Genomic DNA, 26,339 nt, shown 5'->3' on the forward strand with positions numbered 1-26,339 from the left:
ATGAGGCTAAGTGTTCTTATGGGAGGGGGATAGAAGAGAGAATAGAGAGGGAAAGAGACAGAGAGAGAAACAGAAAACAGGGACAGCATTACCACAATAACCCCGGGCGCACTTTTGGCATCAGCTCGGCAGATGGAGTGTGTGTGTGGTGAGCCCTCGTGGCTTTTGTCAGTGGCTGGGTGGGATTTCCAAGTGGCGGCACCTGCGTGTCTCTGGCAACGGTGAGTCATGGCTGTGTGCTGGCTGTGGGCTAGTGCTGTGGCACGGGTGGCTTTGGGCTGGCTGCTACGGGCAGGTTCTGGGGTGCAGCAGGCTCGTTGCTGCGGGGAACATGGGCAAAATGGCAGAGATGGCAGGTGTGTGCAGGCAGCCTCTGCTCCGCTGGGGAAGCTGTGGAGCACTGTGTTGGGGAAGCAGAGGAGCACCAGGTTGGGGAAGCGGTAGAGCACCAGGTCGTCGCAGGAATGAGCTGCCTCATAGAAGCAGCAAAGCAGGGAAGAACAGCTGCAGACAGAGAAGGACCACCGGGAGGAAAAGGCGAGGCAGAGAGGAGGACCAAGCTGAACCTCCAAGCAAGCCCCTGATCCCCCCAAGAGACCCAAAGCAAAATCGCTGCTTTTGTGTCACGGTTAACTGCTTTATTTGCTCATGTATAGCGTGTGTTGAGACAGAAATGAAAATCAGATTGAGTCCTCTCAACCCCCACGCTCCCCGTGGCCCTGCAATCCGCTTCCCAATGTTCCCAGTACACTACGTGGCTTACCATTGCCCATCCCATTTCCAAAGGAGCACAGTGACGCTGTTGTGCACCAGAACAACACAAAGACTCTGACTTGAGAAGGCCGAAAATTACTCCTTTATTCTTGGGATGTGTCTCCCTTCTTATGCTATTCTATGCAGACCAATTGGATTCATGAAACAAAGACAAACCTCCTCAATCACATTGGTCAGAGTAGAGGGACGTCAAGAAGAAGTCCCTCCTAGGGAAAGAAACGCAAACAATTTGCCCTTACCAAAACATGTCTCTTGTTTACAGAAAATTCCCTGGGAAAGGAATTTCAAGAAACCAAAACACCTCAGGCACCAACCAGGGCCACAGCACAGGACCTGGTTTCCTGCTCCTGGAACAAAAATGCAGCTTTTTGGTTAAACGGACACAAATGTTTTTCTTTGCTCAGCTCTGTCAGGCTTTAGGAACAGAATTCGTCAATTTTTGGCTGCCAGTATGTCTTAGTTTGAAAGACAGGTGTCTTCTGGGGAGAGCAGGGCGTCCCTTGGAATGGGGAATGCAAACCTCCTCCCTCCTAGTTATTATAATTATGAAAAATTAAGGAGCTCTCAGGCAAAGATATGGGGATAGGGATAACAGATCTTTACTGGTATGTATAACAAGGCAAACAACCAGCAACAACCACAGCATTAATAATAAACAGAACCAGGAAGCCCGTAACAGCTTCCCTGAGCGCGGCACTTTCCCTTTTGGTGCAGTTCCAGGCACAGCCAGCAGGGGCGCTGGTGGCTTCCGGTGGGCGGTGCAGGTGATCCCTCTGCGGCTGCAGGGGGCGCTTGGGGTGGGCTCAGGGAGCGCACAGTCATGGTGGCTCTGTCCCAGATGGGAAGGGATGGAAGGGATAGATCAGAAACTCCAGAGCTGAGGCTGAAGGAATGGAAGGGATGGATCAGGAACTCCCAAGCTGTGGCTGAAGATGCAGGATGTCTCAGCAGGCAGGGGTTGTGGGCTACAGAGTAGTGAAAAGACTCAGAGCAGTGCTGAAGAAACAGCAGGAGGAGGGACAACAGTGACCCTGCTCCCAGCACAGCGACAGGCCCTACTTTTAGTGAGGCAGGCAATAACAAGATCCCAGTCCCATGGCTGCTCCCAGGAGCAGAGGCTCACCCCACACCAGAAGAAACAGGACTGAGCCGGGCATCTGCAGCAGCAGTGAATTCCTTTCCCCAAGCAGCCGCTCCATTGTCACCATCCAAAGGCGCAGATCGAGTGAATGAGAGTTTCCCATCCCTGCCGAGAGTTTTCCCATCCCTGCCATCTCAAGCACGCAGCCATCAGTGCTTCTTAGCAACTCAGTGGGAGAAAAAGTCTCACAGGTAACAAGGAAAGAAAATGAAAGAAAAATAAACCAAGCCCCAACACCTTATTTTCACTCCTGGTGTTCAGGTTACATCTCCACTGGGTTTGCCTACTGCCTAGGGGGCTGTTTGGGGGGTATGTGTGTTGGTATCTCTTCAATTCCTTCTTTTCTCCTTGGGGATTCTCTATTTGCTCCCAGTCCTCTTCTGACAGCCAGTCACAGGTCTCCTGAAAAAACACACCTTCCCAACCAGCCAACCACAGGCCTTCCCAACCAGCCAATCACAATCTTCTCCACAAGACCCACCTTCCCAACCAGCCAACCACAGACCTTCCCAACTAGCCAATCACAATCATCTCCAGAAGACTCACCTTCCCAACTAGCCAACCACAGCACTTCCCAACAAAACCTGCCTTCCCAACCAGCCAATCACAGGCCCTCTGAACAAGGCCCGCCTTCCCAACCAGCCAACTACAGGCTCACCTGACAAGGCCCACCTTCCCAATCAGTCAGAAGGAGAAGGAAAGGGGAAAAAAGGAAAGAAAGGAAAGGAGAGGAAAAAAAGAGAAGAACAGACCATACTTTCTCCCTGGAAAACAAAAGCAAATAAACAACTCTCCTGTGGTCTGGTGAATCCCATCCCACTGGGTCAGTTCCGCTGGGTTGGTGACTGCCGGGAGTTCCTGTGCCGGGTCCCCGTTCGCCGCAACCCGCTCCCCGCTCGCCGCTACCCACGGCGGCCCCCACGGCTCCTCTGCACCGCCGGGCCGCCCCTGCCGCCAGAGGCGTCTGGCCTCGGACAAGCGCGGTGCGCGGCGCATGGCTGCCTCCGCCAGCGCTGGTTCTGAGTGCTCGGAACCTGCTGATACAAGTGTGGCCACCACTGATCTGACAGCCCTGTGAGAGACCCGGGGATGGATGAGGGACCCGCGGCAGGGATGGGGGGTCTGGGCAGTAATGGGGGACTGCAGGCAGGGCTGGGGGTCCCCAGACGGGGCAGAGTGTCCCCAACCAGGGGACCCGGGGAGGCTGTGGGGGTGAGGCTCACCGTGCACTGTCACTGTCAGTGGCGCCGACTCCTGCAACTCTGATGATACGTCAGAGGACACCCAGCCCCGGCAGCGGTAGTGGCCACTGTGGCTCAGCTGCAGAGGGGACAGGGACAGCTCGGTGCCATTGAGGGACATCCTCACCTCCTCGTCCCCACGGTAGAATCGCACCCCGGTGACCGACAGGTCCTGCCGCCATCGGCAGTGCAGTGTCACCGTGTCCCCCGCTACAGCTGCATCTGCACCGGCACCGGTAGCACCAGCCAGTCTGGGGGACACGAGGGTCCTGTCACACCACAGGGGTCCCATTTTCATGGGGACCCACCATTGGGTAACAGCCAGAGCACCAGGGGTCCCCAATTCCACAAACAGGGTCCCCCTGCACTGGAATGCTCTGGGATGTCCCCGTGTGCAGGGGACGAGCTCTGGTCAGACCAGGAGGTGACCCATGGAGCGGGGCCCACCCAGAGCCCTCGGGGTCCCACAGGTGCCACGCTGTGGACACCCAAAGCCCCCTTACCATTTGAGATTATCACAGGGGGGCTGAGCCCACTGCCAGGTCTGTAACAGCGGTAGGTGCCAGAATAGGTGACACTGACATTTTCAGGTCCGTTCGGCCACCAGCTCTGCCAATCCATGTACCAGGTGGTGGCACCGGCGGTCCCCGAGCCCTGGCAGGTCAGTGTCACCCGGTCCCACGGCACCTCCGGCCTCCAGGGGGGATCCACCAGGAGCTGGGTGGTCTGGGCACCTGCGGGTGACAGGGGACACCAGCCTGCCAGGGCCACCACGGGGCTGGGGACAGCAGGGTGGGGACATGGCATCTGCCGAGGACTCACCAGCGAGGCCGAGGGTCTGGGCTGGAAGGGAGAAGGGACAGGGCTGGGTGGGGTGGCCCCATGGAGACAGGTATGGGGGCACAGGGTGTGGGGGCTGTCCCTGAACTGTCCCCATGGGGACACTGGTGTGGCATAGATGTCTCGGAGATTGGGGAACTGCAGCCACCCCATCTCAGGCAGGACATGGGGACACTAAGGACACCCCAGACATGGGGACCTCGTGCTGGCACAGGTCACCCCCCAGTCCCACAGCCTCTGTCCCCATGGTCCATCTGCATGGTGCTTGTCCCCTTGTCCCTGTCACTGCATCCCTGTTTCCCTGTCCCTGTCCTCACAGCTGCACCAGCCCCATAATTCCTCTCCCCACATTCTGGCCCCTCCAGTTCTGTCCCCCTTTTACTGTCCCCATTGCCAGCCCATGACCCTGGTCACCCCATGCACTGGCTCTGCTGGCCTTGGGGACCTCAGGGGACCCCACAGCCCCCTGTGCCCCTTCCCCACCGGTCTCTGCCTCACCAGGGCCCATCCCCGGGGTGTCAGGCCCGTGCCCGGGGCACTCACCCCACAGGAGCAGCGCCACCTTCCCGGCCATCTCCGTGTCCCTGGCCATCCAGGCTGGCTGTCACTCGCTGCTGTGGCCACCGGTCCCCTGGGTGGCGGCTCTTCCGAAGAATGGGGAAGGAAGTGACATCAGGCCGCGTCCCCAACATGGCTGTGGCCTTTGCTGGTGTCAGGGTGACCACAGGCTGTGGGCAGGGTGGGGACAAAGCTGGGTGGCACAAGGTGGGACAGGGGGTTCTCAGGAGTGGGGTGCTCAGGGGGTTTGGGGAATCAGGGATGGGCATCCAGGGCAATGGGACTCCTGAGGAGGGGGAGTCACTCAGGAGAGGGGTGCCATGGGAATGGGGGACCCCAGGGCTCGGGGGACTCAGTGCAGGGAGTCCCAGGAGAGCGTGGGCTCCAGGGATTTGGGGTGATGGGATGGGTGTGCCAGGGATGGAGTGCAGGGGGAATGGAGGGTCCTGTGGGAATGAGGGGTCCTGAGAGAATCCAGGTCCTGGGGGGAGGGGCATTGTAGGGGATGGAATTTGTAGAGAGGATTCCTTGGGAATGGGGCTCCGGGGCCACGGAGATCCTGGGGAATGGCAATCCTGAGATGGGGCTGCACGGGAGGGGGAACATAAGGAATGAGGACCCCATGGTTTCGTTCCCAGGGGAACGGGGGACCCAGCGATGGGCAGTGACTGTCTCACAGGGGGGCGGGTTCTCTCCTGGGGGGCACAGCCATAGGGTCCTGTCTTGGGGGATGGCAGCTCCAGGAGGGTTCCAGACTCCTCCATTCTCACTCATCCCCTGCAGGATGTGAGCCGGCAAGAGCAGCTCGGGAATGGAGCCCCAGGCAGGAAGGAGCTCCCCAACTCCTCCTCCTTGAAGCCAGTGGCCATCCAAGTGTGGGGCCCAGCCATGGCCCAGCCCCAGTGCACAGGGATGGGCATTGGCCAGCCCTGCTCTGGCCAGCCCCAGGTGGCAGCCACGACCTGAGGCTCCCCCCGCCCCCTTGGCTTTGATTCTGGCACCTTTCGAGCTGCTGCAAAGGTGACAATTCTGTGGCAGGAAAAGGCCTGGCTGTGGTTTGCTGGGCCCTGCAAGAAGCACAAAAGCCAATGGGAGCCCAAGCAGTGGCTCTGCGAGGGCCTTGGATGGTTTTCAGAGCAGGGCTGGCTGCAAACCCCCCTGCAGGGGCAGCTGTGAGGGAAGCAGTCCGGAAATGCAGCAATTGATCATTTTGTCCCTCTCAGCAAGGGGCTGAGAGAGCCCCAGAAGTTCTGCAGATCCCACACCCATCTGCTCAACAACCTGACCTGGACCCTCCTTCCTGAACAAAACCTGCAGCCCTTTGGAACCTCATGGAAAGAATATTTGGGTTCTGGCTGCAGCCACCAGACCGGAGGGAAAAGTGTGGAAATGTTGAGCCGGGGCTCTGCCCACAGTCATGGTGTGGCTCTGGGGAATGACCTTGTATCGATTCCAGGTGTCCCCAAAGCTGCTCCATCCCTGCCCTCCTCACCTGCACAGGGCACGGGGAATGGACAGGGCTCTGCCCCGCCCCTGCTCCGCCCATTCCGAGTGCCCAAAGCTTTGGGGGCGTCACTCTGGCCACGGGCTGTCCCGACACATGGCGACAGTGGCTTGGGACACGCTCTCACAGTCGGTTCATGCGCGCCGTGACAGTCCCGGCACTCGCAGCGCCATGGCAGCTGGGCCCCTTCCCCGTGCTCTGGGACCACCGTGCCGGTCCCTCCTTTCCGCAGAGCCCAGCCCAGGGTCTCTGCTCCCCCGCCCTGCCGGGGTCTCCCCTCGGCCGTTTCGGGCCCTCCACCCTCGGGGCTCCCCAGGCCCCTGGTTGTTTAGTGGAAGCCAGAACTGGAGAATTCCATTCCTAAAGCCCAACAGGGCTGAACAAACACCACTTGTGCCAGTTTAACCAAAAAGCTGCATTTTGGGCTGAAGTGTATCGAAACCGACCGTGTGCCCTCCTTGCACTGGGAGAGGGAATGTGCCGCCACTGGGACTATGGGAGTACTGGGAAGGGAAAGGGGGAGCCCCTGGGTGTACTGGGAACAATGGGAGGGGGAATGGGGAAGCCGTGGTGGTACTGGGAGATGGAATGGGGAGCACTGGGTGCTCTGTGCACCAGCCCCTTCTCCTGACCACCACCTCAGGCTGGATGGCAACCACAGAAGCCCAGGGTGAGGGGATCCCCGGTGTCCCCAGTGCCCCCCAGTTTCCTCAGTGTCACGGCACACTCTCGTAGATGTTGCTGGTATCCTGTGGTCGTCCATGGGGTCCTGGCAGCTCTGCATAGGTCACCGTGGTGTCCTTGGGCGGGGCAGCACTGGGGAGCCCTGTGAGAGACACTGGCTGGGGGGACCCGGCTGGGGGTGACACCAGCGGGTGACGTGTCCCTGTATTTCCCTGTCCCCGTACTCACCCCCTGCCCGCTCGGTTTTCACAACATGGGTGTACAGAACCTCCTCCTCCTCTGGGGGGGCCAGGGGCTGTGGATGTGCCCTGTGGGGATGGAGGGGTTTTGGGAGCACATGGAGGGTTCAGGGTGTGAGAGTAGAAGAGGGGTTGTGAATGGAGCCTCCCACTCACCTTTCCTGCTTCTTCCTGGTGGCTGCAAAGGAGAGGGAAGGGGTGACTGTGGGATCCCCAGGGCCCTGACCACCCGTGGGAATCCTGAACCACCTCCAGACCCTCAATTCCCACAGGACCTCTGAGCATCTCTAGAGCCCCTCAGAACCCCTGAACCAGTGCCCTGAGTACCCAGTACCCCAAGCGCAGCAGGGAGGGAGACCCTCAAAAATCCCCCAGGACCCCAAAAGAAAACCCAACATCGCTGTGTGACCCTCCCACACCTGCCCAAATCGCCCAGGACACTCAGCCAAGGACACTGGGGGCTCAGATCAACCCAAGTCAGGAGCTGTGGGTACCACCCTATCACCCCTTCAGTCTGGGGGCTTCCCACCCCTCTCGGGGAACCCCGTCCCCCCCATGGTCACCCACCAATGCGGTGCCACCAGTGCCAGGCCATGATGACACCCAGGAGCAGGACCAGGAACAACAGGGAACCACTGACCCCTGCAGCCACTGCTGGGGACAAAGGGGAACACAGAGGGGTCACCCATCACCCCAGGGGTCCTGTAACCATTGTGACCTCAGGTGACCCATCCTGTTTCCTGTTCCCTTTCTGTCACTGCCAGAGAGAGAGTGGGAGAAAACTGAGGTCACCGACAACCCGGGGGTGTCAGAACACCAGGGTGACCCCCTGTGAGCCCACCTGTGACCCAGGGTGTGCCAGGGGTCACCTCCAAGGCCAGCTCGGGGCTGAGTGCCCGAAACACACGGTGCCCGTCCTGTCCCAGCTGATTGGTGGCCACGCACTGGTAGGTGCCCGACTGTCCCACATTGATGTCCCCAAGCTCCAGGACGGGACCCTGGGCCACCTCCTGGCCATTGTGCAGCCAGGTGAAGTTGACAGGGGCTGAGCCCACCTGCACCGAGCAGCGCAGGGTCACGGGGTCACCTGCGTGCACCTGGTGTGACAGGGGACCGGGGGTGATGGTGGCATTGGCCACGGGCACTGTGGGGACACAGACAGGGTGAGGGTGGGGGGAGGGGCTGGCAGCCAGCAAGAGGGACAGGGACATGGGGATGAGAGTTTCCTGGAGCATGCTGTGGGTGAGGCCACCCCCAGCCTGAGGGTCACACTCACCAAGGACGGTGACATTCAGGGGGACACTCTCGGCCGTGCTGTCCCCATCACTGACCCGGCACTGGTATTGGCCGCTGTCATTGTCCCCAACATGGCGCAGCTCCAGGTGGGGGCCAGTGCCCAGCGGTGTCCCTGAGCCCCCCCGGTGCCAGGTGAAGGACCGGGGACCTGTCCCCATGGCCACCGCACAGCTCAGCACCAGGCGGTCCCCCAGTGCCACCTGTCCCCTGGGGGGCCACACTGACACAAACACCCCCAAGACGGGGATCCCTGCGGGGAGACACAGGTAAGATGATCTTGCCATGATGGCTGGAGGACACAAGACGGGAAGGAGGGGGGATTGGAGGGGAGCACAGAGGACCCCAGGGAGAAGTGGACCCTGGGAGGTGCGTTGGGATCTGGTGACCATGGAGTGACCCCTTGGAAAGGTGGAGAGAGTCAGGCAGGGATGGGGGACTACACAAGAGACTGAGGAGACTCAGGGAATGATGTGGGGTTTGGAGAGGGGTGGGTGGACCCAGGGACGGAAGTGCAACCAGAGGGTTGAGCAGGGACCTTGGAAGGGGTGTGGGATGCCAGGGAGGGGTGGGGGGACAGAGAGAGGGATGAGGGATCTGGAGAGGGAACCAGGCAGTCATGGGGTAACAAGGAGGCACTTGGGAAATTTTGGGTGACGCAGGGAGGAGTGAAGGGAAGGATGAAGGATGCAGGTAGAGGGGGGAAACCCTCGGAGGATGTCAGGGTTGCCTGTCCCCATTCCTGCACTCACTGCGCACTGTCACTGTCACCAGCTGTGACTGCATCCACTCTGGCATTACAGCCCCCACCCAGCCCCCACAGCGGTAGCGGCCGCTGTGGTGCAGGTGCAGAGGGGACAGGGACAGCTCAGTCCCACGGAGGGACTTTCTGACCTCCTCATTCACATGGTAGAATCGCACCCCAGTGACCAACATGTCCCACCGGAATCGGCAGCGCAGTGTAACCGTGTCCCCCTCCAGCAGCGGCTGCGCCGGCACCTGCAGCACCAGCCAGTCTGGGGGACAGAGGGGTCCTGTCACACCGGGGGCATCTGAAGAGTCCTGATGACACTGGGGGGGATCAGGGGCCACCCATTGCAAGGGAAGAGTCCCCTCAGACTGGGATGCTCTGGGATGTCCCCGTGTGCAGGGGACGGGCTCTGGTCACACCAGGAGGTGACCCATAGAGCAGAGCCCACCCAGAGCCCTCGGGGACTGTGCAGGTGCCAGGCTGGAGACCCTGAAACCCCCCTCACCATTTAAGACTGTCACGGGGGGGCTGCGCCCACTGCCGGGTCTGTCACACTCGTAGCTGCCACTCTCGGTGACAGTGAAGTGTCCGGATCTCTGCTGTCCCCAGCGCTGCCCATCCTTGTACCAGGTGGTGGCACCGGCAGTCCCTGAGCCCTGGCACGTCAGTGTCACCTGGTCCCACAGCACTGCTGGTGTCCAGGGAGGCTCCACCAGGATCTCAGTGGTCTGGGCACCTGTGGGTGACAGGGGACACCAGCCTGCCAGGGCCACCATGGGTCTGGGGACAGTGGGGTGGAGACATGGCATCTGCCGAGGACTCACCAGCGAGGCCGAGGGTCTGGGCTGGAAGGGAGAAGGGACAAGGGCTGGATGGAGGGGGCCCTGCAGGGACAGCAGCACCTGGGGAATCCGGTGCGGTGTCTCACTGCAGACTGTCCCCAAAGGAACACTGGTGTAGCACAGAGGTGTTGAGGTAAGACACACCTCAGTCACCCTGGGCTGAGGCAGGACATGGGGACACTGTGGACACCCCATGCTCATCCAGGACACCACCACCATCCTCACAGCTCCTGTCCCGACAGCCACATCTTCATTGCCCTGTGCCCATGATCCCATTCTAATGGCACCTGTCTTCATGCCCCATCCGCATGGCATGTGACCCTTGTCCCTGTCCCTGCATCCCTGTTCCCCTGTCCATGCCTTGGGGACCTCAGGGGACCCCGCAGCCCCCCTGTGCCCCCTCCCCACCGGTCTCTGCCCCACCAGGGCCCATCCCCGGGGTGTCAGGCCTGTGCCCGGGGCACTCACCCCACAGGAGCAGCGCCACCTTCCCGGCCATCCCCGTGTCCCCGGCCATGTGCACTGGCTGTCACTCGCTGCTGTGGCCACCGGTCCCCTGGGTGGTGGCTCTTTGGACAAAGGGGAAGGAAACGAGTTCACATCTCTTCCCCACGTGTAGGTGGCCCTTGGTGGGGGCAGGGTGGGGGAACAGGCTGTGGGCAGGCTGGGGACACTGAGGGACATGTGGGTGATGGTGCGACGTGGTGGGGACACGGTGGGGACCCGGTAGGGCCACGGTGTTGCCAAAATTTGAAGGCTGGGAGCTGTAGGAAGCCAAGTATAGGTCTCCTGGGGGAATCAAGGTCCCCAGGCTGTGGGGTCCTCTGAGGTCCCCAGTGGAGGTCCCAGGGGCTGGAATTCCCAGGATGGGGATCCTTGGGAATGGAGGTCCTGAGGAATGGCACTCCCGGGATGGGGGACCCAGGGAGGGGGGGCAGAAGGAATGGGGGCTCCCATGGTTGGGTTGGCAGGGAAATGGGCGTCTCAGGGATGGGCAGTGGCTGGCTGGGCCTGTGGGTTGCAGCTCCTTCCCTGGCTGCCTCAAATTTTGGGGTGACCCACGGCCCAGAGCTGCCCCCCTGGTGTGCTCGTGGTTTGCTAGGGGTCACCACAGGTGGATTCTGAGGGGCTCTGGGTCTGTGTTCCCCTGCCCCCAAGGAGCATTTTTCCTCTCCTCATTTCCATATTCTTCCTTTTATCCCTCAATTTCACAGCCCCCCAGTTCATGCCTTGATAAACCCTGGGGAGCTCCTGAGCCGGTACCAGGTGCAGGGGAACCCGGGGAGGGGAAAAGGAGGTGTGTGGGCTGGAGGGGAGGTGGGGGGTTTGGGGGCTGGGAGTGTCCGGCTGTGTCCCCCCACACTTTCACTTTCTCTCTCCCGCAGCAGAAGGAAGAGGCCGTTTGTGCTGAGTCAGGGAGGGAGGGGCGGGTTCTGTCCTCGTGGGACACATCCAGGGGGTCCTGTCCCTGTTCAGGGATGTCCCTGTTCTGTGGGTGACACATCCTGGGGGTGGCACATCCCAGCCGGTGGCGTCCTGTCCTGGGAGAAGGGCAGGGAGGGCTCAGTCCGCGAGCTCCGTCACGGCCGAAACGGACTCGACTTGGGGAAATGAATTGAATTTATCTTTCCTCAGTTCAGAGTTGAAAAAGGAGAAGTGAAACACCTTCCCCTCTCGGGAACTGCTCCAGCGGGGGCTTCCCGGCCCTGGCAGCGCGATGGCAGCCGCGACGTGCGACAGTGACCCGAGGCCGGGACTCGGCTTCCGCCGTGCCGGGGGCTCCTCCCCGGGCTCCCGGGTCCCCTCGGCCCTCCCGGCACCTCCGTCCCGGCGCCCCCCGCCCGCCCCGGGGCCGCGCCCGGCGGAGGCTCCGCGGCAGCTCCGGGGCTCAGACGCCGCTCGGGGAGCGCCGGGTGCGGGGCTTTGGGCACCGGGGGGCTCCGGGGGGCACCGGGCAGGGCTGGGGCTGGGGCGGGCTTTGGGGTTGGATCTGGGGACACCTCCGGCTGCCCTCAGCTCTGTCCCGGGGCTCCAGCTCGGCCCGAGGGGTTCGGCAGCTGCGGGATCGGTGCCCGTGGCCACGGGGCGGCACCGCCGCAGGACCCCGAGCCCTTGGCCGGTGTCACCGAGAGGGGACAAACAGGGGGCGGCAGCTCCTTCCCCTGAGCGGGGCAGCTGCGAGGGAACCAGTCCGGAAATGCCCCAATTGATCATTTTGTCCCTGTCCCCAAGGGACTGAGAGAGCCCCAAAAATCCTGCAAATCCCACACGGATCTGCTCAACAACCTGACCGGGACCCTCCTCCATCCGAGCTTACCGGGCACAGCTGAACAAACAAAAACCATTTCTCCCGGTTTAATCAAAATGCTGCGTTTTGGGTGCAATGGGAGGGACAAGGGTCCTGTGCCCGCCCGGCACTGGGGGAGGGAGTGGGGAGTCCCTGGGGGTACTGGGAGCACTGGGAGCACTGGGACGGGGAGCTCTGGGCAGCTCCACATGGGACCCCCCACTCGTGGCCCCCACCCAGGCACGGTGGGCACCCATGGGAGCCGGGTGTGGAAGGGGGCGACACACTGGGGGTGCCCTTGTGCAGGGACCGGCAATGCCCCCAGTGCCCCCAGTGTCACAGCACGTTCTCATAGATGTCACTGGGGTCCTGCTGTCCTGCGTGGGTTCCCAGCAGCTCCACATTGGTCACTGGTGGATCCAGAGGTGGGGCAGGGCGCAGGGATACCTGTGGGTGCCCTGAGAGTGACACTGGTTGTGTGAGGACCTGGGTGGAGGGTGACACCCGTGGGTGACGTTTCCTTGTGTCCCCCTGTACTCACCCCCTGCCCTCTCGGTGCTCACGATGTGGGGGTCCAGCACTGCCACCTCCACTGGGTGGGGTCCTGTGGGGATAAGGGGGATCTGAGGGGTGTCTGGGGAGGGGGAAAGGGGAGTCCTGGCTGGAGCCCTCCACTCACCTGTCCTGGGGCTTCCTGGCGGCTGCAAGGAAAAAAGGAGGGGGTGACCGTGGGGAGCTTGGGACCCCGGAACCTTCCTGGGACCTCGGCAGCCCCAACCACGCATAGGACAGCCAAATCCCCACTGGAGCCCTGATTCCCACTAGCCCCCTGAGTCCCCTAGGCCACTACAAGCACCCCTGGAACCCCCCAGAACTTCTACACCACCTCAGTGCCCCCAATTCCCCCAGCGTCCCGCACCTTCTGAGCCCCAGAATCCCAAGATCAGCAGGGAGGGTCACCCCCCAAACTCCCACGGGACCCCAGAAAGATCACCCAACGTCCCTGCACGGCTCTCCAAGAGTTCTCCAAACCCACCAGAAGCTCCCAATGCCATTCCAATGTCCCTCAAAGCCCACCCAAAAATGGCCCTGGAGCCCGAACAAGACCCTCCAAATTTACCCCACAACCCTCAGCAACCCAGCCGAGGTCACTGTGGGCTCAGTTTCCCCCAGCTCAGGGGCCCTGGGTGCTGCCCCAGCTCTGCCCCACTCTGGGGGCTTCCCCTCACTCCAGGACGCCCATCGCCCCCATTGTCACCCACCCCAATGGTGCCAGCAGTGACAGCCCCCGATGACAGCCAGGAGCAGGAACAGGAACAGGAGGGTCCTGCCGACATTCACAGCCACTGCTGCGGACAGAGGGGGACACATTGGGGTCACCTTGAACTCAGGGGATCCTGAACACCCCAGTGACCCCTTGTGAGCCCACCTGTGACCCAGGGTGTGCCAGGGGTCACCTCCAGGGCCAGCTCAGGGCTGAGTGCCCGGAACACGCGGTGCTCGTCCTGTCCCAGCTGGTTGGTGGCCACGCACTGGTAGGTGCCCGAATGTCCCACACTGACGTTCCGAAGCTCCAGGACGGGACCCCGGGCCACCTCCTGGCCATTGTGCAGCCAGGTGAAGGTGACAGGGGCTGAGCCCACCTGCACTGAGCAGCGCAGGGTCACGGGGTCACCTGCGTGCACCTGGTGTGACAGGGGACCGGGGGTGATGGTGGCATTGGCCACGGGCACTGTGGGGGCACAGACAGGGCTGGCACCTCGGGAGGTGGGATGGGAGTGCTGTGGATTGGGTCGGCCCCAGCCCGAGGGTCCCACTTACCCAGGACGGTGACATTCAGGGGGACACTCTTGGCCATGCTGTCCCCATCACTGACTTGGCACTGGTATTGGCCACTGTCATTGTCCCCAACATGGCGCAGCTCCAGGTGGGGGCCACTGCCCAGCGGTGTCCCCGAGCCCCCCCGGTGCCAGGTGAAGGACAGGGGACCTGTCCCCATGGCCACTGCACAGCTCAGCACCAGGCGGTCCCCCAGTGCCACCTGTCCCCCGGGAGGCTGCGCTGACACGGACACACCCGAGAGTTGTACCCCTGTGGGAGAGGGGACACCAGAAGACACTCAGGGACCCGCGGGGGCAGGCGGAACAGAGAAGGGCAGGAGGACCCAGTGAGGAAGAAAGGGCACAGAGCTATAGGGGGCTTGGAGAGGAACCCCAATAAAGAATGAGGAGTTTAGGGAGACAACACTTAAAGAGGGATGGGGGGGACACCTGGGAGGGAATGGGGACACAGGAAAGGCATGGTGGGACCTGGGGACCAAGCTGGGAGATCAGAGAGGGGTGTGGAGAGCCATGTAGCACTGAAGGGACCCAGTGAGGGATGGGAGGACATGGAGGGGGACCTGAGCAGTGATGGGGAGACGTTGAAGAAGTTTAAGAGGAAGATGGGAGTACCCACGTAGCACTGGGGGACCCAGGGAGGCTGTGGGGGCTCCCCGTGCCCATCCCCGCACTCACTGCGCACCGTGACGCGGAGCTGGCCGCTGCTCTTCTGCACGGTCCCCCCCTTGGAGCGCACCTGGCAGCTGTAATTCCCCGAGTCAGAGACCCTCACGGCGGGCACCAGGAGCTGCGAGGACACCTGCGGGCCCCCCACCAACTGCCCGTCCCGGTAGAAGAGGTGCAGGAGGGGGGCTGGGGGCCGCAGGGGGCTGGGGCTGCTGAGGCAGCTGAGATGGAGGGGCGTCCCCTCGGTGAGCTTGCGGGGACCCTCCAGCACCGGAGAGAGCTCTGGGAAGGAGAGGGGAGGAGGATTTGTGACCCCGAGTCCACAGGGAGGGGCTCTGGGGGTGTCGGGCTGGGGCCTGGGGCGTGCTCACCGTGCACTGTCACTGTCACCGGCGCCGACTCCTGCCACCCCCGTGATACCACGGAGTCCATCTGGCCCCCACAGCGGTAGCGGCCGCTGTGGTGCAGGTGCAGAGGGGACAGGGACAGCTCAGTCCCACGGAGGGACTTTCTGACCTCCTCATTCACATGGTAGAATCGCACCCCAGTGACCAACATGTCCCACCGGAATCGGCAGCGCAGTGTCACCGTGTCCCCCTCCAGCATTGGCCACGCCGGCACCTGCAGCACCAGCCAGTCTGGGGGACATGTTGGTTCCGTCACATAGCGGAGGCCCGGGAGATCCTGATGGAGCCCCCCATTGGGTCACAGCCAGAGCACCAGAGGTCCCCAGTTCCATAAACAGGGTCCCCCTGCACTGGGATGCTCTGGGATGTCCCCGTGTGCAGGGGATGGGCTCTGGTCACACCAGGAGGTGACCCATGGAGTCCAGCCCATCCTCAGCCCTGGGCATCCCCGCAGGTGCGAGGCTGGGGACACGTACCCCCCTCACCATTTAAGACTCTCACGGGGGGGCTGAGCCCGGTGCCAGGTCTGTCACACGTGTAGATTCCTCGCTCAGTGACAAAGAAGTTGTCGCGTCCCTCCTGCCCCCATCGCTGCCCGTCCTTGTACCAGGTGGTGTCACCGGGTGTGCCCGAGCCCTGGCAGGTCAGTGTCACCCGGTCCCACAGCACTGCTGGACTCCAGGGCGGATCCACCAGGAGCTGGGTGGTCTGGGCACCTGCGGGTGACAGGGGACACCAGCCTGCCAGGGCCACCACGGGGCTGGGGACAGCGAGATGGGGACATGGCATCCCCTGAGGACTCACCAGCGAGGCCGAGGGTCTGGGCTGGAAGGGAGAAGGGACAGGGCTGGGTGGGGTGGCCCCGTGGAGACAGGTGTCATGGGGACATGGAGTGTGGGGCCTAGCCACAAACTGTCCTTGTGTAGCATGGACCTCTCGGGGACAGGGACACCTCAGCCAACCCATGCTGTCACAGATAAGCCCCACCAGCCCCAAGGCCTCTGTCCCCACGGCCCATCCACATGGTGCTTGTCCCCTTGTCCCTGTCCCATCATCCTTGTGCCCCATGCCTGTCCCCACTGCTGCCACAGCCCCATAATTCCTCTCCCCACATTCCTGTCTTTCCAGTCCCTGCCCCATCTCCTGAACCCACAGCCAACCTACAGCCCTGGTCACCATATTGCACTGGCTCTGCTGGCCTTGGGGACCTCAGGGGACCCCACAGCCCCCATGTGCCCCCTCCCCACTGGTCTCTGCCTCACCAGGGCCCATCCCCGGGGTGTCAGGCTCATGTCCGGGGCACTCACCCCACAGGAGCAGCGCCACCTTCCCAGCCATCCCCGTGTCCCTGGCCATCCAGGCTGGCGGTCGCACACTGGCAGTGGCGGCTGTCCCCTGGGTGGTGGCTCTTCGGCCAGGGTGGAAGGAAGGGAGGTCAGGTCTCATCCTCATGCGTAGGTAGCACCTGGTGGGGGCAGGGTGGCCACAAACTGGGGACAGGATGTGGGCAGGCTGGGGACAAGGCTGGGTGGCACATGGTGGGACATTGGGTTCTCAGGAGTGGGGGGCTCAGGGGTTTGGGGAGCCAGGGATGGGTGTCCAGGGGAATGGGGGTCCCAGGGATGGGGGGACTCAGGGCTGGGAGTCCCAGAAGAATGTTGGCTCCAGGGATTTGGGGTCATAGGATGGGGGTCCTAGGGATGAGGGTGCCGGGAGAATGGGGGATTATGTGGGAATGTGAGGGTCCTGGGAGAAACAAATCCATGGGTGAAGAGGGATTGTAGGGGATGGAATTTGGGGGAGACTGTTCCTTGGGAATGGGGGTCCTGGGCCATGGAGATATTGGAGAATGGCAGTCCTGGGATGGGGGTCCCAGGGAGGTGGAACATAAAGAATGGGGGTCTGTTGGTTGGGTTCCCAGGGGAATGGGGGGCCCAGGGATGCGCACTGGCTGGTTGGGTCCATGGATTGCAGCTCCTTTCCTGGCTACCTCAGATCTTGGGGTGACCCAGAGCCACGCAGAGCCCACTCAAGGTGCTGGTGACCTGGGGATCACCACAGGCAGATTCCGAGTGGCTCTGGGTCGCTGTCTCCCCAGCCCCCCAGGAGCTTTTTCATCTCTTCTTTTCCATTTCCTTCTTTTCTCCCACAGTTTCACACCTCTCAGTTGCATGGCTTGATGAGTCTGGGGAGCACCTGAGCAGGGAACAGGTTGAAGTGACTCTGGGGAAGAGGAAAAGTGGGTTCTGGTCCAGCAGGAGGAGATATGGGGGCTGTGGCGGATGGGGGTATCCAGCTTTGCCCCCCCCCCCAACACTTTCTCTCTCCTGCAGCAGAAGGAAGATGCCGTTTGTGCAGAGGGAAGAGTTCTATTCTGGGGTCATCCAGGAGGGTTGTGTCCTGTTCAGGGGTTCCTTGTTCTGGGAGTGAAACATCCTGCGGGGATCCTGTTCTGGGGGGGACACATGCTGGCCAAGAGGGTCCCGTCCTGGGGGATGGCAGCTCCAGGAGGGTTCCAGACTCCTCCATTCTCACTCGTCCCCTGCAGGATGTGAGCCGGCAAGAGCAGCTCGGGAATGGAGCCCCAGGCAGGAAGGAGCTCCCCAACTCCTCCTCCTTGAAGCCAGTGGCCATCCAAGTGCGGGGCCCAGCCATGGCCCAGCCCCAGTGCACAGGGATGGGCATTGGCCAGCCCTGCTCTGGCCAGCCCCAGGTGGCAGCCACGACCTGAGGCTCCCCCCGCCCCCTTGGCTTTGATTCTGGCAGCTTGAGAGCTGCTGCAAAGGTGACAATTCTGTGGCAGGAAAAGGCCTGGCTGTGGTTTGCTGGGCCCTGCAAGAAGCACAAAAGCCAATGGGAGCCCAAGCAGTGGCTCTGCGAGGGCCTTGGATGGTTTTCAGAGCAGGGCTGGCTGCAAACCCCCCTGCAGGGGCAGCTGTGAGGGAAGCAGTCCGGAAATGCAGCAATTGATCATTTTGTCCCTCTCAGCAAGGGGCTGAGAGAGCCCCAGAAGTTCTGCAGATCCCACACCCATCTGCTCAACATCCTGACCGGGACCCTCCTTCCTGAACAAAACCTGCAGCCCTTTGGAACCTCCCAGAAAGAATGTTTGTGTTCTGGATGTGGACACCAGAAGAGAGGGAAAAGTGTGGAAATACTGAGCAGGGGCTCCAGCCGTGGATCTGGGGAACAGGGGTGTCCCAGCAGGAGCAGGAAGTGCCCAGGCAGGGGAATTCAGGGCAGGGTGGAGTGCATTTCCCAGGGAAGTAGACCCTGAGGGACACACGGGCATTTCCACAGATTCCTGTGCTCTGTTCCAAGGATGGACAGAGTTTCTCCCCTGTTGGGAGCTGAAGCCATGGGAAGTAAATCAAGTTTGAGGGTGGGAAGGAGGAAAATGGGCAGAGTTCCTAAATGTGGCCCAACCAAAGCCTTCCCTGTGGGCTGGGTTGCTGCCCAGCAGGCCGGGAACAATCCCATGGACCTGCTGGACACTCAGGGAGATTCCACACTCTGTGTTATCCACAAGCAAATGCTGCTGTGGGATGCACCAATGGGCTCTTAAAGGGAACCAGAAAGTCTCATTTTTGTGGGATTTATTTGTGTTTTTATTGTCAGTGACTAGTTGGGAGGGCAATGATTAAAAGGATTCTATCAACCAGACCATTTTCTATATTGTTAGTTTGATTTTGCAGAGCTTATTTTTTATTGGGAAAAAAAGTGTTTTGGGAAAATGTTTTTGCCTTTATTTCATGGTTGTATAATTTTGTCTCAGGTAATTGGGCATCAGGGAATTCGACCAAATTTAGCTGGGCATTTACCATCATCAGGGCAAGATTCTATCTGGTGGCCCCTTAAGTTTGGGCAGCGCAGAGATCACTGGGACCCACTGGGGACAGCGGGAATGCTCAGGGCCCTCCAGGATGTGCCACCTCTGGGACAGGAATCCGCAAGGACGTGGCACCCCCAGAACGAGGAACTCCCTGGGACAAGACCCTGCGAGACGACCCAGGTGTCACCACAGCAGGGGAGCCCTTTTCCCTCAGGGCAGGACCCCTCTGGATGTGTCCCCCAGGACAGAACCCACGGCCTCAGCTCAGCATAAATGGCCTCTTCCTTCTGCTGCAGAAAAGAGAAAGTGAAAGTCTTTCATCCCCCACAGCCCCCAAACACTGCCTGCACCCCCCAGCCCCCTTGGCCCCTTCCTGGGATCCCCCCACCGTTCCCTGCTCAGGTGTTCCCTGGGATGGCTGAGCCAGGAAATGGGGGGATGGGAAAAGCCCAGGGGTGTGTGGGGCACAGACCCAGAGCCTCCACCCTGGGGTGCCCCCCTGGCCATGAGCACACTGTGGGGGCTGTGCTGGGCTCTGAGTCACCCCAAAATCTGAGGCACCCAGGGCAGGAGCTGAGACCCCCGTGCCCACCCAGCCACTGCCCATCCCTGGGACCCCCATTCCCCTGGGAACCCAACCATGGGACCCCCATTCCCTTGGTCTCTGCTCCCTGGGACCCCCATCCCAGGACTTCCATTGCCCAGGACCACCATTTCCTTGATCCCATCCCATGGGCTGCTTCTTCCCTCATAACCACTCTCCCCAAGGGTCCCCTTTTCTCCCCTGGACCCCCAACTCTGGGACCCATATTCCATGACCAAAAACCCCTGGGGAAAACTTTTCCTGCAGAACCCCCATCCCTGAATCACCGGAGACATGGAGACCCCAATTCCACTGGACCCCCATTCTCCTGGACACCCACCCCTGGTTCCCCACATCCCCTGAGGCCCCCACTCCTGGGAACACCATCCCCCACTGAGCCCCCAGACTATCCCATAATGTCCCCAGCCTGTCCCCTGCTGTGTCTCCACCCATCCCCCACCCTGCCCCTACCAAGGGCCACCTACACATGGGGGGGGAGGTGTGACCTTTCTTCCTTCCTCCTCATCCGAAGAGCCGCCACAGCAGCGAGTGACAGCCAGTCCACATGGCCGGGGACACGGGGATGGCCGGGAAGGTGGCGCTGCTCCTGTGGGGTGAGTGCCCCGGGCACGGGCCTGACACCCCGGGGATGGGCCCTGGTGGGGCAGAGACCGGTGGGGAGGGGGCACAGGGGTGCTGGGGTGTCCCCTGAGGTCCCCATGGCCCACAGAGCCAGTGTATGGGCATGGACCGCAGTGTGAGCAGAGGAGTGGTGTGGCTGTGGGGACATGAACAGGGGGACAGGGATGCAGGAACAGGGACAAGGGCCGTGTACCATGCTGATGGGGCATGAAGACAGGCGCCATTGCAATGGGATGACGGGCACTGGGCCATGGAGATGTTGCTGATGGGACCAGGGCTGTGAGGATGGTGGTGGTGACCTGTAGGAGAATGGGGTGTCCACAGTGTCCCCATGTCCTGTCTCAGCCCAGGGTGACCGAGGTGTCCCTGTCCTCAAGACCTCTGTGCTACACCAGTGTTCCCACTGCAGGCAGTCTGGGGACAGACACCACACCATGTCCCCCAGGTGCTGCTGTCCCCACCCAGCCCTGTCCCTTCTCCCTTCTAGCCCACACCCTCGGCCTCGCTGGTGAGTCCTCGGCAGATGCCATGTCCCCACCCCGCTGTCCCCAGCCCCATGCAATGGCCCTGGCAGGCTGGTGTCCCCTGTCACCTGCAGGTGCCCAGACCACCCAGCTCCTGGTGGAGCCCCCCTGGAGGCCGGCGGTGCTGTGGGACCAGGTAACACTGACCTGCCAGGGCTCGGGGACCACCGGTGCCACCACCTGGTACAAGGACGGGCAGCGTTGGGGGCAGAACAGAAGCGACCGCTTCACTGTCACCGAGAGTGGCACCTACACATGTGACAGACCTGGCAGTGGGTCCAGCCCTGCCTTGAGAGTCATGAATGGTGAGGGGGGATCATAAATGATCAGGGTGGCCTCTTGTTGGGTCTGCGTGGGCTGCACTCCAAGTTTCGCCTTACACCGCTCGTGTGGCAAGAGCCTGTCCCCTGCACTCAGGGTCATCCCAGTGCATCCCAGTGTGATGGGGCCCCCGTGGTGACACCTGTGCCACGGAGCGTCTCCTGGTGTTCCTGGGATCCTCCTGCGCAATGGAGACTCCACCCAGATGTCCGCGGTGCCATGGGCACCCAACTTGGAGAGGTCCCGTGCCACTCAGTTTGAAGGGACTCTCCTGTCCCACAGACCGGCTGGTGCTGCAGGTGCCAGCACAGACACTGCTGGAGGGAGACACGGTGAAACTGCGCTGCCGGGTCTGGCAGGACATGTCGTTCAGCAGGGTGCGGTTTTACCAGGACGGGAAGGATCCTGGAGGGTTCCTCACTGGGACCGAGCTGTCCCTGTCCCCCCTGCAGCTGAACCACAGTGGCCGCTACCACTGTGTGGCCTTCGTGAGCTTCGGGCTGTCACTGTCAACACCAGTGACAGTGACAGTGCACGGTGAGCACCCCCACTGCTGGAACTCCAATATCCTGACACCCCCAAAGTCACTTCCCAGGGGACTCAGAGTCACAGCCCTCACCTCTCCTCTCCTTCCCAGAACTCTTCACGGTGCCGGTGCTGGAGGGTCCCCCAGAGCCCATCGAGGGGTCCCCCCTCAATCTCAGCTGCCTCAGCACCCCCAGCCCCCTGCGGCACCCAGCCCCCCTCCTGCACCTCTTCTACCGGGACGGGCAGTTGGTGGGGGGCCCACAGGTGTCCCCGCAGCTCCTGGTGCCCGCCGTGGGGGTCTCCCAGTCAGGGAATTACAGCTGCCAGGTGCGCTCCGAGGAGGGGACTGTGCGGAAGAGCAGCGGCCGGCTCCGCGTCACGGTGCGCAGTGAGTGCGGGGATGGGCACGGGGAGCCCCCACAGCCATCCCAGGTCTCCCATCCTTGCTCAACCCTCTGTGTGTTGCCCTGCCTTCCCTGGGCTCCCTGCGTCCTCCCATCACCTTCCCTGCTGCCTGCATCCCTCACCAGGTCCCCTCACCCCTCCCCAGCTGCACCTCTCCCTCTCCAAGGTCCTTCCATTGTCCACAGGTCCCACCATCCCTGTCTGGGTCCCCAAAACCTTCCCTGTGGCTCCCTTCAACCCTCTCTATGTGTCTCCTGGCTGAATCTCTCACCCTGCCCTGGGGTCCCTTCCAGCCTTTTCCAAGCCTCTCTCCCATCTCTGGGCCCCCTTCTTCCTCACAGGTATCCCCCCATCCCTCTCTGATCCTCCCCCTCCCTAAGTCCTTCACTGCTCCCTGGTGTTCCCCACTCCTCATCCCATGTCCCCAATCCCTCGTGTGTCCACCCGCAGGTGTCCCACTCTCGGGGGGAGTGCAGCCCCCTGGGGGACAGGTGGCACTGGGTGACTGCCTGGTGCTGAGCTGTGCAGTGGCCACAGGGACAGGTCCTCTGTCCTTCACCTGGCACCGGAGGGGCTCAGAGGCACTGCTGGGTGCCAGCCCCCACCTGGAGCTGTGGCACTTTGGGGACTAGGAGAACAGTCACACCAGTGCTGGGCCAGTGATGGGGACAGTGTGGCCAAGAGCCCCACATTGAACCTCACTGTCCTTGGGCTGAGGGTGATCCCACCCACAGCATCCCCAATTCCACACATTCCCATTCCACCCCAATCCCCCACACCATCCCCAATCCACCCCAGGTCACAGCCCCCACCCCTGGCTGTCACAGCCCAGGGGAACTGGGACCGTCTGGCTCCAGGTGTCCCCACCCAGGACATCCAGGCCATGGATCCTTAATGCCGCCTGTCACATGTCCCACTCCCCATCAGGTCACATTCACCCTACTGAGCGTGACTCTCCAGGGGAGTGAGACCCTTGGCATTGGGGTGATGCCCCCATTGATTTGCCTCATCCGACCCATCACATCCCACCCACGCCATTCCGTGCCCCCCACGAGGTGACAGCCATTACCACACTTGGACACAGCAGCCCTCATCCCATCCTCACCTCAGCCTCATCCCATCCTCATCCCTCCCCCCTCATCCATCACATGCCCTCATCCCACAGCACATGATGGCTCCACCCCATGGGGTCACTGTCCTGGCTGAAGGAGACCCTCTGTCTCCAGGTGCCACCACACAGACTCCCTCAATCCCCCAGGCCGGGTGCAGCCCCTCCTCCTGGCTTCAGCCCTGTCTCTGTCCCCACAGTGCCTGTGGCCAATGCCACCATCACCCCCGGTCCCCTGTCACACCAGGTGCACGCAGGTGACCCCGTGACCCTGCGCTGCTCAGTGCAGGTGGGCTCAGCTCCTGTCAACTTCACCTGGCTGCGTGATGGGCAGGTGGTGGCCCAGGGTCCCATCCTGGATCTTGGGAATGTCAGTGTGGGACATTCGGGCACCTACCAGTGCGTGGCCACCAACCAGCTGGGACAGGACAGGCACCGCGTGTTCCGGGCACTCAGCCCTGAGCTGGCCCTGGAGGTGACACCACGTGGACACTGGAGCAGAGGTGGGGTAACATGGGGTCACTGGGGTTTCAGGGCTCCTGGAGTGACAGGTGACCCTGACGTGTCCCTTCTGTCCCCAGCAGTGGCCACAGGGGTTGGCGTGTCCCTCCTGTTCCTGGTCCTGCTCGTGGGTGCAGCTGCGACCTGGCACCAGTGGAACAACATGGGTGGGTGACAATGGGGGCAATGGGAGCCCTGGGGAGGTGGGAGGCCACCTGGAATGTTGGGGTGATGGGTGACACCCACAGCTGCTGAGTGCTCAGGATCTTTGCTCAGGGTCCTCAAGGATTTGGGGTGCTGTTGGAGGGTATTGTAGGGATGTTGGGGCTTCTTTCAGTGACCTTGGAAAAATTTGGAGGGTCCCCCTCCTTGCCAGAATTGGGCTCCTGGGCACTCACAAGGTCCAGAGCACTTGGGTGGTTCAGGGGTTCTGGGGGGTATCAGGGACGATCAGGGGTCCTGGGAGAAATTGAGGGTCCAGTAGGGTGCCAGGATTTCTGAGGGGGCCTTGGGGACCCCAGAGTTACCTTTCCCCTCTTTCCTTTCTAGCATCCAGGAAGCAGCAGGAAAGGTGAGTGTGGGCTCAAACCACACTGTCCCCTTTTACCCCAACCCCAAGACCTCCCATTCCCCCCCACACATCCCCTTTATCCCCGCAGGGCCCCCCCGGATCCCCCGGCCCCCCCAGAGGAGGGGGAGGTGCTGTACACCCACGTCGTGAGCACCAGGCAGACGGGGGGTGAGTACAGGGTGGGACACACACACAGGGACACGTCACCCAAGAGTGTCACCCCCACCCAGATCCCACAGCCAGTGTCTCTCGCAGCGTCCCCCCGTGCCACCTCACTCCAGGATCCCCAGGTGACCTACGCGGAGCTGCGGGGACCCCATGGGCGACAGCGGGAACTCAGTGACACCTACGGGAATGTGCTGTGACACTCGGGGCTCCAGTGGGCACTGGGGGGCTCTGGGGGAACTGGGGGGCAGCGGGGAACCCCACCCATGGGCAGCCACACTACTCCAGTGTGCTGGCACCAGCCCAGCCCAGTGTGTGGAGCCACACTGAGGGTCCTCAGCCCTCTTCCCCCCCTACCCAGAAGAAGGAGAAAATCACCCATGGGAATGTCTCTGCTGAGAAGGTGCTGCTGGCAGTGCTGAGATCAGCCACTGGCTGCCTGAGTCTGCAGAAGGAACAACCCCCTCCTTCCTTCCTTCCTTCCTTCCTTCCTTCCTTCCTTCCTTCCTTCCTGCCTTCCTGCCTTCCTGCCTTCCTGCCTTCCTGCCTGCCTTCCTGCCTTCCTCCCTCCCTCCCTCCCTCCCTCCTAAGACCAGGAGAGATCTCTCATCAAATCCTCTCAGGGGCAAAACAGCATCAGAATTAGAGATATGAATTGAATTTATTGGAGACAAAATCAGGGCAGAAAAAGGAGAAGTCACAAAACCCTTCCATACACCTTCCCCCGTTATTAATAACTTTGTCGTCATTGGCTTTTGCTATTGTATGGGCTTTTGTTAATTAGTTCTATGTAATACAGTTTGTAATCACATTTCAGCTGCTTTTGATGTAGTAAAATTTGTCAGCCTTTTGATCCTAATCCCTGTGGAGATGCTAAATTTTCGTGTGATAAATATATTTTTGTTTAGGCTCTCGCAAACCATCAAAATGGAACCTATTTGCAGTGCAGTATAACATTAACTGTTGCAGAAGTAGCTAATGCCTTGATTTGTGTAATGAACTGACAATGGTGAGAATAACGCAGATTATTTTGTGAAGTAGCTAACATTGATTTCATCTACTGCTGGAGTATCTTATCTCTGTGGTAAGATAACATTGAAAAGAACCAAGTAAACGAACATTGAAAGAAAGAACGCAAAGAGGAATCTACCACTGACTCGTAGGTCACCAAGATTTGTCAAACCACAGAACAGGGGCCTTGTGAGGAAATAAAATATATCGATTTCATCTGCAGTATGGCATTGTAGTGGTTTCAGGTTTGCCAATTCCTGTATCCGAGTCACGGCACCAATTAGTGTAGTGGTTTGAGTGCCCACAAGAATGATTTACTTTTTCTACTGCTGTCCGATAAGATTGTGAGAAAAGCAGAGCAGGCCCAAAGCTTAAAAGGGTATAAAGACAGGTTTATTAACAAAACTACAGGAGAGAAAACAAAAATAATAAGAATCAGAATAAAACCTTCAAAACACTTCCTCTGTTCCCCACAAACTCCTTTCTTTCTCTCTGACAACATGCAGAGAAGACAAAACCTAGACTTTAGCTCAGTTACTACCTGTAAAATAGTCTTTCATCAGTTCTCTCCGAGAGAGAAGTCTCTTCTGGTCAGCCATGGAAACTTCCCCACAAGAAAGAACAGTTCTCTTGTGGCTTTTTCATTTTCACAAAACCAGCCACCTCTGAACCTGCATTTGTGAAGTCCCTCCCATATCACACAGCCTTCCCACAGCTGCGTAATGGGCCATGTAAATTCATGGGGTACCATTTTAAAGATGAACAGTTCAAAAGCAAAGGTTTTCTTCATCTCTAGGAACAGAGATCTTTCCTCTTTCTGAGGGCAGATCTTCATCTCATCTCTCTCTCTGTTCAGGCTTCTCATAAGATCACAACTACTTCAATATTTACTTAGCTCACCACAAAAACCTTTGCTCAGATCTACAATTTGTATACTCTCATCTCCTAGAACATCTTAGAGGGATATTCTAGTATATCACAGTCCATTCCCATGGCCTACAAAAGAGTTTCAGCCTAAAACCAAGGCATCTTCTCCTTCTCTTGCCATCTAAGATTCAACTCCTTCTTCACTGACTTCGA

The 26,339-nt window shown here is 60.6% G+C and overlaps 1 protein-coding gene, 1 long non-coding RNA gene and 1 pseudogene across 4 annotated transcripts; 1 reads left to right on the forward strand and 2 right to left on the reverse strand.

Annotated features, from left to right (window-relative positions):
- Positions 1–14: 14 nt before the first annotated feature.
- LOC136304678 (uncharacterized) lies at positions 15–3,832 on the reverse strand. 3 transcript variants are annotated; one of them, XR_010724739.1, is made up of 5 exons: positions 3,660–3,832; positions 3,139–3,407; positions 1,898–2,949; positions 764–1,739; positions 15–320 (listed from the first exon to the last, which is right to left on the reverse strand). It is a non-coding gene; the product is annotated as an uncharacterized lncRNA (long non-coding RNA). The 3 variants fall into 3 exon arrangements; XR_010724740.1 differs by lacking the exon at positions 15–320 and having other exon boundaries at positions 585–892; positions 1,014–1,739; XR_010724738.1 differs by lacking the exon at positions 15–320 and having other exon boundaries at positions 585–1,739; positions 3,660–3,829.
- A 2,942-nt stretch (positions 3,833–6,774) lies between these two features.
- Positions 6,775–16,406, reverse strand: LOC136304664 (Fc receptor-like protein 5; annotated as a pseudogene).
- A 3,642-nt stretch (positions 16,407–20,048) lies between these two features.
- On the forward strand, positions 20,049–24,448 carry LOC136304683 (Fc receptor-like protein 4). The gene is made up of 9 exons (XM_066208160.1): positions 20,049–20,097; positions 20,613–20,954; positions 21,253–21,507; positions 21,608–21,886; positions 23,212–23,514; positions 23,593–23,679; positions 24,062–24,083; positions 24,172–24,251; positions 24,339–24,448. Exons 1-9 carry the CDS (start codon positions 20,049–20,051, stop codon positions 24,446–24,448), a joined length of 1,527 nt encoding a protein of 508 aa, XP_066064257.1.
- Positions 24,449–26,339: the final 1,891 nt, after the last annotated feature.

This window comes from Chamaea fasciata, unplaced genomic scaffold (genome assembly GCF_029207755.1).
Source record: "Chamaea fasciata isolate MVZ Bird 193981 ecotype frontalis unplaced genomic scaffold, bChaFas1.0.hap1 SCAF_143, whole genome shotgun sequence".
Lineage (NCBI taxonomy): Eukaryota > Metazoa > Chordata > Aves > Passeriformes > Sylviidae > Chamaea > Chamaea fasciata.

Excerpts from the sequence above, each read along its gene's own strand:
- LOC136304683 (XM_066208160.1), top strand. The coding sequence starts at position 20,049 with ATGGCCGGGGACACGGGGATGGCCGGGAAGGTGGCGCTGCTCCTGTGG. Across the intron at positions 20,098-20,612 it reads GGTGGCGCTGCTCCTGTGGG|CCCACACCCTCGGCCTCGCT; the intron begins GTGAGTGCCCCG and ends TCTCCCTTCTAG. Across the intron at positions 21,508-21,607 it reads AGTGACAGTGACAGTGCACG|AACTCTTCACGGTGCCGGTG; the intron begins GTGAGCACCCCC and ends TCTCCTTCCCAG.